The sequence below is a fragment of the Furipterus horrens genome, unplaced genomic scaffold (assembly GCF_987537825.1).
Source record: "Furipterus horrens unplaced genomic scaffold, mFurHor1.1.pri manual_scaffold_1, whole genome shotgun sequence".
In the NCBI taxonomy this organism is placed as follows: domain Eukaryota; kingdom Metazoa; phylum Chordata; class Mammalia; order Chiroptera; family Furipteridae; genus Furipterus; species Furipterus horrens.
In genome coordinates this window covers 9,406,334-9,416,703 of record NW_028327171.1, presented here as the reverse complement: position 1 = coordinate 9,416,703, position 10,370 = coordinate 9,406,334, and the positions used below count along the sequence as shown (strand labels likewise).

At 55.5% G+C, this 10,370-nt stretch overlaps 1 protein-coding gene across 1 annotated transcript; it reads left to right on the top strand.

Moving 5' to 3' along the window:
* The first annotated feature begins 2,048 nt into the window (after positions 1–2,048).
* On the top strand, positions 2,049–4,954 carry ICOSLG (inducible T cell costimulator ligand). The gene is made up of 3 exons (XM_090272153.1): positions 2,049–2,394; positions 3,096–3,389; positions 4,743–4,954. The coding sequence occupies exons 1-3, from the start codon at positions 2,073–2,075 to the stop codon at positions 4,937–4,939; spliced, it is 813 nt and encodes a 270-aa protein (XP_090128279.1). The 5' UTR covers positions 2,049–2,072; the 3' UTR covers positions 4,940–4,954.
* Positions 4,955–10,370: the final 5,416 nt, after the last annotated feature.

The following is a 10,370-nucleotide window of genomic DNA, read 5'->3' as shown; positions in this document are numbered from 1 at the left end:
CCCTAGGGAGAGGGTACAGAGAGGACTGTAGGCAGTCCAGCACTCAGGACAGGGGCACAGATGCCGGAGCCCAGAGCGTGTGCCCAGATGCCCTGAAGAGACCCTGATGGACACATGCGCGCGTGCCGGACCCTGAGCACAGACAGGGTGGGCCTCATGAGCACCGACTGGGTGGGCTCCAGAGCCACAGAGGATTTCTCACAGCTTTGTATTTTTGAAGGTTGCTCTGGCTCAGGGGAAGATGGCTGAAGGGGTCAAGACTCGAGGCAGAGGTTATCAAAGCTGTTCCACAAACAGGAATGGTGGCCCCAACAGGGACAGTGAGGAAAGGCTCACCTACAAGCTGTGGCCTCTGTGGGGTGTGGGGGAGCCCCTGGTGGGAAGGGACATGCCTCTATGTAGAGTCAGATGACAGCTGTCAGGGTTGGGGCAGGGGTCTCTGTCCAGATCAGGGCACACGGCATCTTGGGAGGCCAGCAGGAGGGAGTGGCCAGGCTGAAAGGTGCAAAGACTCAAAGTCAGAGGTGCCAGGGGCCTCGGAAGTAGAGAAGTTTTCACCCCTGGCAGCCCAGCTGCCCAGCAGCTGGGAGGAGCCCCCCATTTGGTTTCAGAATGAGTGCGTTCTGCAGAGGGTGTCCTGCAGCTCACTGTTGGCCACCGGGACCTTAGGTCTCATTTGTCTCCCAAAATCAGATGTAGCTCTTGCTATAAATACTTTGAAAGTATTGGGTTGGTTTTTTTTCCCCCTCTGATATTATACAATTTCTTGGAACCCATCCCTGCATGGCTAGGGCACCAGGATGCGAAGGCCGTGGCCTTGGGAGTATCTCTGACTGCCCCCTTATCACACATTGCTTTAGGGGGTTTGTTAACATGGGAGCTGGCTGGTTGCAGGGGCTGCTGCCCCCTTGGGACTTGCTGTGCCAGACAGGGAGGTGGGTGAATCTTGCCACAGGGCCCTCCCTGGTGGGCTGGCTGTTGGTGGATGTGATCAGTTTTCTCCGATGGGTGTAACCTGCTCCTGCCCAGGAGAAGCAGCCTTTGCATTCTGGAAGAAGCAGGACTCACCTACCTTTCTGGTTCCTTTCCAGAGCTGTCCTGCTCTTCTTCCTGCTCAGCAGCCTGCCAGCTGGTAAGTCCAGCAGCTCTCGCCGTCCATTCGGGGCCCAGTTCCAAGCCCTTAAGTGGGGAGAGTGGGATGGGGGGTGCAGCTGTCAGCAGGGGCCTTGCCACAGCCCTTCTTGCTTTTCCAGGGGTCCCTGTGAGAAAGCTGGGCCCTGATCCCGGGTCATGTGTGGGATTGAAGGCTACCAGGGGATGCTTGTCCAGACCCCGTAGTTCTTATTTTAGCATGTGTTAGGTGTAGGCGGTGCGCACTTCCTCCCACATGTTTCAGTCCTCTGCTTTCCAGATGAACAGGGCTTCCTTTTCTTCAGGGCCCCTTTTCCCCAGTCAGCCCTGGGGGGCCCCTAGAAACTGCAGCTTCCAGAAAAGCAAGGACAGGGATGTGTACTGCAGTGGGGACCGAGGCCTTGTGACGCCTCCCAGCTCAGAGGGTGGCAGGGCAGGGGATACGGCCACTTTTCCTGCAGGCATCCAAGTGTTTGTTTATACAGATGGCGAAGCCAGTCAGGACACATCACATGGGCCTTTCTTGAGACAGTGCAAGCAGTGTTATAAGACTGTTGATGAGAAACTGATGTTTAAATGTCTAAATTTTTACAAAACCTTTTTAATTTGAATGAATTATAAACTCCTAAGAAGTAGCAAAAAGAGTCCCGGTGTCCAACCCCTCTATTCCCAATGCTCGTGGCCTCTTCCATACCAACAGGAAATCAGCCTTAGCCAATCCAGTGCAGGAGCTTCCCACGAATTCTGAATTTTTAAAATACTGCATTCCGATGTATATCAAACGAATACGTTCCTTTTCTACTGAAATGAGTTAGCGCTGATGTTTGAGAGGGTCCCCTCCACCCCGTCAAAGTAACTTCACAGGCTAGGAGTCAACCTCAAAAAGTAAATGTGGTACCTTTTGAATCGTTGCAGACACTCAAGAAAAAGTAGTCAACGCAATGGTGGGCGGCAGCACCGAGCTCGTCTGCACTTACACCAAAGAAAAGAGTTTTGATTTAAAAGAACTTTTTGTTTATTGGCAAATTAGTGTTACTGGCAACCTAGAAAGTGTGACTTACTACCTGGCTGGGAATGGCTCCGTGGGCCATGACAACAACCAGTACAAGGACCGGGCTCACATGTCACTAGACAGCATCAAACAGGGTGACTTCTCCCTCCGTCTGTACAACATCACCCCCCAAGACGAACGGAACTTTCACTGCCTGGTGTTTAGGAATTTAGAGAAGATTGTGGATACTGTGGTCACGCTGCATGTGGCAGGTAAGAGTTTCAACGCTGAGACCTGACTTCATCCCAGCCTTGCGGCCTGGCCTGAAGGAGGCCCATCTTCTGGCTCATTCACCTGTTTCTTCCCATGAAGAAAATCCCAGTCTCAATGAGCAGTCTAGTGCTTAACTGCATGAAGCTGAATTGGTTGAAACATCATTCAACTTGTAAGAAAGTTTTTCATAATCTGAGGCTCCCTGGTTTCACAGAAATACCCCCAATCTTGCTGCCTTTGCCTCGAATTCGCCAACCCAACCCAAGCTAGATTTTTAAAGGAAAATTAGGAAGGTGTGCTCTAAAGCAGTTTTGAGATCAGAATTTAGGTAGAGATCAGAATTTAGGAAGAAAATGAAAGTCAATCAAGATGCTCGGGGCGCAGTTTAGTTCAGAGATGTACTGTGTTCATTTAAGGTGATTGCAAGCTCTCCAGGTCACTGAATGCAAATGAGACCGCCCTCTCTGGAGCCGGGAGCCAGTGCAGTCACTGCCCCAGGCTCAGTCACTCTTCTTTTGGGAGTGGAGGAGATGACTCTTGGGCAGAACGGGGTCCATGCCCCCTGCCCAGACTGTAGCCCTGGGCCTGCCTCTCCAGCAGGCTCAGGGGCATGCCTCCCCTGTCGCCTGGCCCTGGGCTCCGTTCTGTTTCTGACCTTCAGAATCCGGCATCCCTCACCTCGCATTTCCCTCCCCTACAGCAAACTACAGCATGCCCGTGGTCAGCGCCCCCCAGAGCGCCCCCCAGGACGAGGAGCTCACCTTCACGTGCACGTCTACGGATGGCTATCCCAGACCAAACGTGTACTGGATCAATAAGACGGACAACAGCCTGCTGGACAAGGCCCTGCAGAACAGCACGGTCTCCCTGAACGCACGGGGCTTGTATGACGTGGTCAGCGTCTTGAGGATCCAGCGGGTCCCCAACGTGAACGTCGGCTGCTGCATCGAGAACGTGCTTTTGCACCAGAACCTGACTGTCAGCAGCCAGACAGGTAGGGTACCCCAGGCTCCGCAGGCCGACCCCAACCCAAGGATGTGGGCCTGGGGTGACAGGAGATCCTCTCAGGCAGAAGATAAAGCCCCTATGAGGCAGCCTGGCAGTGGCATCAGGAAGGTAGTTGGAAGGGAGAGGAGGGAAGAGTCGGGTGTGCAGTGATGGAATTACCATGTCTGTGGGGATGGGCACAGGGCTGGGTGCTCAATGCACACTTACTTGACTTAATCTTTACTCACGGGGTCATCTTGGAGGCCCATTTCACAGATGAGGGACTGAGGCTCTGAAAGGCTGTGTAACATTTCAGAAGCCCCAGAACTAGGCAGCAATGACAGTGTCAGGATTGAAGCCCACACCTGCACAGCACCAGCTGAGCTCTTTGACTTTGGGTGTGTGTCCCTGCCCCAGAAGGCTGCCCCCCGCCACCGTGCTACAGGGTCCGACTGGGTCTGGCTGCTGGCCCAAGGCCTCCCCGTGGACAGGTGACTCTGTAGAGGCCACAGGCTCTCCCGAAGTGTGGGATAAGAGGTAGAAGGTGGAGGTGCATCTGTGGGCCATACCTGCTGCAGGAAAGGGATGCCCATTACATGACCTGTGGGGCTCGGTGCACAGTGGGAAGAGTGCAGGGTTCCTTGTTCAAAATTTACAAGAATCCAAGATGGTGACAGCAGAGCATTACAACAAGCACAGGCCCTTTGAGCAGGGGCCGCCAGGTCTGCACGGGTCAGATCCGTGTAGCTGGCCCTGATCTACAATGTGGGCGAAGCATGCAAACATGCTAAGTGCAATGAGCCAGTCACAAAAGGTCACACGTTGTATGGCTCCTTTTATATGAAATATCCAGAATGGGCAAATCTTTAGAGACAGAAAGCAGGTCCGAGGTTGTCAGGGGCTCGGGGAGGGGGTGAATTGTGACACTGAAGGTGACGGGTTTTCTTCTGGGTGATGAGAAAATCCTGGCATTAGATAATGGTTGCGACAGCACTGTACTGAGAATGTACTAAATGCCACAGAACTGTTCACCTTAAAATAATGTCATGTTATGTAAACATTGCACCTGGATTATTTTTTAAAAGCCAGCAATGAAGCTGGAAAAGGTTAAATTAAGTTAAATGTGTAAAGCCAGAAGGACCTGTGCTTCCCGCCATGGCCCTGCCCAGGTGTGGACCCTCAGGCAAGTGGGGAGGAGCCACACCTGGAAGACAAAGCCCTTCTCACCATCACCTTTATATTTTAAAAAGCCCAACACCATGTCAGGGAAGTTCTTTGGAATTAATATATTTTTCTTCAAGATGAAAGACCTTTTCCTCCTGGTGCTATAAGTCTCGGGTTATTTTCCTCTTTCTCGTAGAGCCATTGAATGGGACCAATGCCAGCATCACTGGGAACCCTGGCAACACCCACGAGGAGAACCCAGGCGGCACCCACGCGGAGAAAACCAGGACCGTGCTCGCTGTGCTGATCGTGGTGGGTGTGGCGGCGGCAGTGGTTGCGGCCTGGAGATGCAGGAGCCGGTGTCCCCGCTGGAGCGATGCAGGTACCAGGTAGGGGCATGGGTAGATAGATGGTTGGCTCTTATTCGGGGGAGTCCGTGTTTTTGCCTTTTTTCAAGCTATTTAAAAATTCTGCAAGGAGTTGGCTTTATTGAAGTGCAGTTTTAATGGCGTTAACCTCCCCCTCGTGTGGATTTGAAGCCCAAGGTCTGAGGCTCCATGTCCCTGACACCATCTCCCAAGTTTGGGGTGGGAAGGACGCATTCCAAAGCTAGAGGAGTTCATTTCTGTGGAAGCCAAGCTGCCCATTGGCCAGGCCGCAGAGGATGCCCTGAGTCTGGGGCACAAAGCATCTTAATGTGCTTCTCCCACATTTACCTCTTACAAAGCACCTGCCCCCGAAGCGGGGTGGCCTGAGGATCCCTCCCCTGGGAGTCCGTTCCCAGCCCAAGCGCGCAGGCCACTGGGATCTTCAGAATGGCCCCTTCCCACCCTCCGCAGCCCACCCTGAGCATCTCTGGTTTGTTTCAATAGGTGCCCGGTCTTCAAAGCCAGAGCTGGAGTTTACCGGTGAGTTTGCCAAGAGCAGAGGAGGCTCGGGGGAAAAGCGTGCAGGTTATGAAGGCCCCGGTGGCTTCGCACCCACTTCCTCAGTGTTTGCCATTTGGCATGAGTGGTACCTGGTGACTCAGATGTAGGGGCTTCCATTTTCAGAGACAATGAAACCCCCAGGGCAGGCATTTCCCACTGGCCCCCTTCGGCACATAGCCCTGTCCACATGGCCACTTGCTGTCACTGGGCTATGGAATTTTGCAGACGTATACAGGGCAGGGAGTTTAAGTAGGACCAGGATCCCTGGCACCTCCGCCAGCTTCCATTCTCCACCCTCACCCCTGCCCCTTCCCCACGGGGGTCTTAAGTGAGTTCAGACACTGAGTCCTTTCTGATAGAACAATTATCTGGTATTTCCTGGGGGAGCCAAGCAACCCACAGTCCCAGAGCAAAGGTCATGATTCCAGTCCCAGTTTGGGAAAAATATTCACCCAGTCTCCCGTTTCCCACTTTCAGCTTTGAGCTGGCTGTGAGCCTCGAGCTGTGAGCAGCTTTGCAGTCAGGCCAGCCCTCAATCTAGACAAATAACTGCACCTGTCTGAGTCTCATAGCTCCACCTACGGGGGTTGGGGGAGGGGTGGCCGGGTGCCCAGAGCACCCACCACAAGTGGGCCCACCTGTTAACCAGGCACACCTGGGTCAGGTTGGCTGCCTGGCTGCAGGAGATGCACCGCCGGGGCCCATGCAAGCCAATTTCAGATAACTTGGGAACACGGTTACTAAAAGCTGGGGCCCTGCCTTGTCTGAGTCTGGTCAAGCATGCTGTTTGCAGGCCACTGTTTTGAACCGCTTGGTTTCACTGTGCTGAGTCCCGAGAAAACCTCTTTGCCTCCAAAATGAAAATGAGCAAGCACAGTATTTCACATCCTTCTCCCTTCTCTTTCCTTCCAAGACCATGTCTGACAAGAACTCACCATCCAGGACATGGACAAGGCTTCTCTGAGATGCCACCAAGAGAGATATCGGATGGCATCTTGGGAACTGATGCCATCAGGCCGGTGGCAAAGGGAGACTATTGGCCTTACCTGCGTCATTAACATGGGGCCTCATGGACACGAAGCCTTTTTGGTCTTGGAGGGGACACGCAGGGGCTTCCCCTGGAAAGACCACACTTGACCCCAGGGAAAATGTGCCAGGAGCTGCCCTGCCCCAGGCTGAGGCCCTTTTGAACAGGCCAGCAGCTCTGGGACATACCACATACCCCTCCTGCTAGCAGGTGCCCCACCTTTGCTGCCAAACACAGCAGAAAAGGACCTCAGGATGCATCCTTCCCAGCACCAGCCCCGAGAGTCCTTGGAGCTTTTCTTCGTGTCCCAGATGTGCGCTGTGGGACGAGGCGTTCTGAGAGTGACAGGAGGCTGGGTGCCCATGTAGAAAGAAGAGTGAAGGTGTCCACTCTCTTCCGGGATGGCCTCTGCTGGGCAGGTGTTGATGGAAGATGTCTGCAGGGCTCCTGTGATCGTCCGCATGTGTGTGAGTCCCAAATGCGGGAAATGGTTGACACGGAGAGACCCGCAGGATGCACTTTCCTCTGGGTACTCACTGGGAAGAACATTCAGCCTCGGTCGTTTTGGTGAAAAGCTGCATTTCCCTCCCAAAAAAGCACAATGGAATTGCATGCAGAGAAGGCTGCTGCTGGCGCCCACGTACCTGGGCTCTGTGGTGAGTGACACACGGCTCGGGAGGGACTGACAGTGTGCACTTCCAGCGGGCACACGCTTGGACATGTGATCACCTAAGTCCTTCGAAGTGGGGCTGTGACGTGGATGCAGAGGGCACGGCTGGCAGTGTGGTAGCCTTTCAGAACACGCTGTACCTTCCTCAGGGGCCCCTGCACTGTCGCCACGGCCTCTCGCCCGGCCTCCCCTGAGAACCTGCAGCATCTGATGGAGACGTCGACTCAAACGCCGGGTTCCTCAGAGGCTCCCAGGCCCCCCAGGTGATGGGGGATGGACAGTGGCCCTGGTCCTCCCTGGGCAGTTTCCATGTTGTTGCCTGGAATGAATCGTGCAGTTTAATGTTTCCAGAAGGTTCTGCAAAGGAGGCTGTCAGGTAACCCAGGCATGCACACCCAGGAAAATGGGGCCTGTGGTTCTGCCCATGGTCCTTCGGCACTGATGGGCCCCAGACCTAGACTTGGAGCAGAAGTGAGGACCTGGCTCTGTGGTGAAACTGAGTTAAACACTTGTCGCAAGAAATCCTTCATTTGTCTTTGTAGCAAAAAGCCCTCATGTGGCTTTTAAACACATGTGATGAGGGACCACCCAGACTTTTAACATGAAAGCATTATATCCCTAAAAGAGTGACAGAAGGGTCACTAACTGTCATTTGAAGCAGAGAAGACTGCAGTGTGGGGGCCGTCCTCCGCTCCTGACCCTGAGGGGCCCTGGAGGTGCTCAGGGCAGGATGGCTTGTGGCAGCCATGTGGGGAAGCTGAGTCTGGGTCCAGCTTTTCCTGTCTGAAGCTGGTTTCCTTCCTGGGGGAGGCAGCTGGGGACCGGGCTCACAGGCTTCTGCGCCATACCGTCTGGGCCCGGAGAGGCCTTCCCTGAGCCCTTCTCCCAGCCCCATGCTTGGCCTGAACCGGGGGTCAGGGAGCTCCTGGAAGCCACAGCCCAGCAGCCCCTCCCTCCCTCCAGCTTGGGGGAGACAGGCTGGCCCCTGGAGCATGGCGCACTTCCATATCCCCTAAGCTTGCACTGGTCACCCCCCTCCCCCTCGCATCGCTATCTGCTTCCTACAAACCCACTTTAAGAAAATACACAGCATAAGCTATGTCAATTGGCTTTGGTCAGCTCAGCTCGTCCTTTCTGCAGGTCAGGGGGGTCTGGAGGCATTTTAGTTGTCTTGGTGGGGGGCTGCTACTGGTGTGTAGAAGGCGGGGGACGCTGCTCAAAGTCTGAAAACATACAGACGGCCCATCACAGAGAAGTGTCCCCACAAAGGTCGGTGCAAGGGTGCGGCCCTGCCCTTAGGCCACTTTCTCAGGGTGGGCAGGGCAAGTGGAGGCCCTGCTTCCCACCCCCATGCACACGGGGTCTCGGGGAGATGTGGGGTTAACAGCGTTAGGCCTGGGAGCATCCTAGGTCAGGGGTGTCAGCCTCAGTCGCCACCTAGCAGGGCCCCTGGGACCTGACAGAGGTGGGAGCTGCCCGACCCATTGCCTCAGAGCTGGCTGGGTGGGCACGAGAACTGCAGGCCCCTGGCAGTGCTGGGGGCCGGCAGCCGTTGGAACCCTGGTCTCTGGGCGCCCGGGGATCCTTCAACACACATAGCAGGTGAGCAGTAAACACCCCCTGAGGCGGAGCCGAGACTAGTAACCGGGATGGATCCTCACGGGCAGGGGGACAGGCAGGCAGCAGCTGCACCTGTCACTGCTCCTTGTGTCCCTGCTTGCCCCCTGGAACGCAAGGCAGCTGGAACCAGATTCTGTCTACTGGCCCCTGCTGCTCAGATGCCCCCTATGGCTGCGGCCACCACAGCCAGTCCAGCTTGCCCCACCGTGGGGTGAGCAGCAGTGGCTTTAGAACATCTTCCTGACCCGGGCACCTCGAGGGAAGGCTGCCAGCCCTGCACCGGCCATGGTTGGGTGAGGCAGCTGGGGCTCTGGCCCTCTGGCCCTCTGGCAGCGTGTCTCAGCTTTAGTTCCCACGGAGCCCAGCTTTTCCGAGGACACCTTCACAGGAGGGCAGCGTTCTTACCTGACCTGGGACAGTTCTGTCCCCGGTGACCGACCCCTCCCCCACCCAAAAGTCAGCAGGGGCTAAAGAGGGATGGTCTTACCGCCCCCTGCTATAGTCTTCCTGGCCCACAACTGTCATTGCCCACCCTGTCCTTGTCCCCACCCCAGTCTGCACTGAGCCCTCTGCTGCACTCTGACCAGGACAGCCACCCCTTGGTCTCCAGCACCCAGATTCCCACCGGTGAGAGGCTCCATAGGGACTGATAGGCAGTTAATGCTTTCCTTGAATCTATATTTGTCCTGCTTAATTAGGAAGAAGTGACAAGCTGGGGGACTTCTGTGAGGAGGGTGGAGTCAGGCAGCTCCCGAAGGTTCGGGACAGACCCTGTTCCAGGGGCCAGTGGGTCTTTAATGCCTAGAATCTAGGGTGAGTGGAAGAGGGCATAAGGGACATGAATGGTTGGGAGAAAATACAATAAAAAGTAAACTGTTAAAAAGATAAAAAGAATCCAGGGCCTCCTGTCTGTTTGTCTCTAGCAGCCAGAGGAATAGCTGAGCTTTGGGGAGGGGGCTTCTGCCACCGCCTCCTGGAGAGCACCTCTGGGGCCCTGCGACCCTAACCCTGGAAAGCACCAACGTCAGGAGCTGTGCGGACTCCTGACCAGCAACCTTGAGTCAAGCCCTGAGGACCCTGATCTGGGCCTCCCCCAAGCCCTCCCTCCCCACTGCCCTCCCTGCCCCATCTCTCACCCACTGTGGTCTGAGCTCAGGGCTCTGCCCCTCCCCCAAGAGACTGTGACTCACCTCCGTGGGTCCCTGCCCCTTGGCTGAGTCTGCCTAGGGCAGGTGCTAGAGCTGCTGGGAGCAGGGGACCAGCAACGGTGAGGGTCCCAGGGCTGGGCCTGGCTGTGAGGGGAGAGGTCCCACAGAAAGCACTGGGGGGGTCTGTGTGCTGGGAGGCAGCTGGTCTAAATGAAGGCGCTGGTCCTCAGAGCACAGCTGCTGTCCATGTGCTTCAAATGTCCCCCATGAACTGACCCATGGGCAAGGGACAATGGGAACAGCAAGGACCCCTGCTCTCAGCAGGCCCAAAGCAAGTACCCCTCTTTCACTGTCTCCCTGACTCCAAGATGTGACTGAGAGGTGACAGGAGCAAACACCGTGATTCGTAAAATGCCGCCTGAGAGGGCTG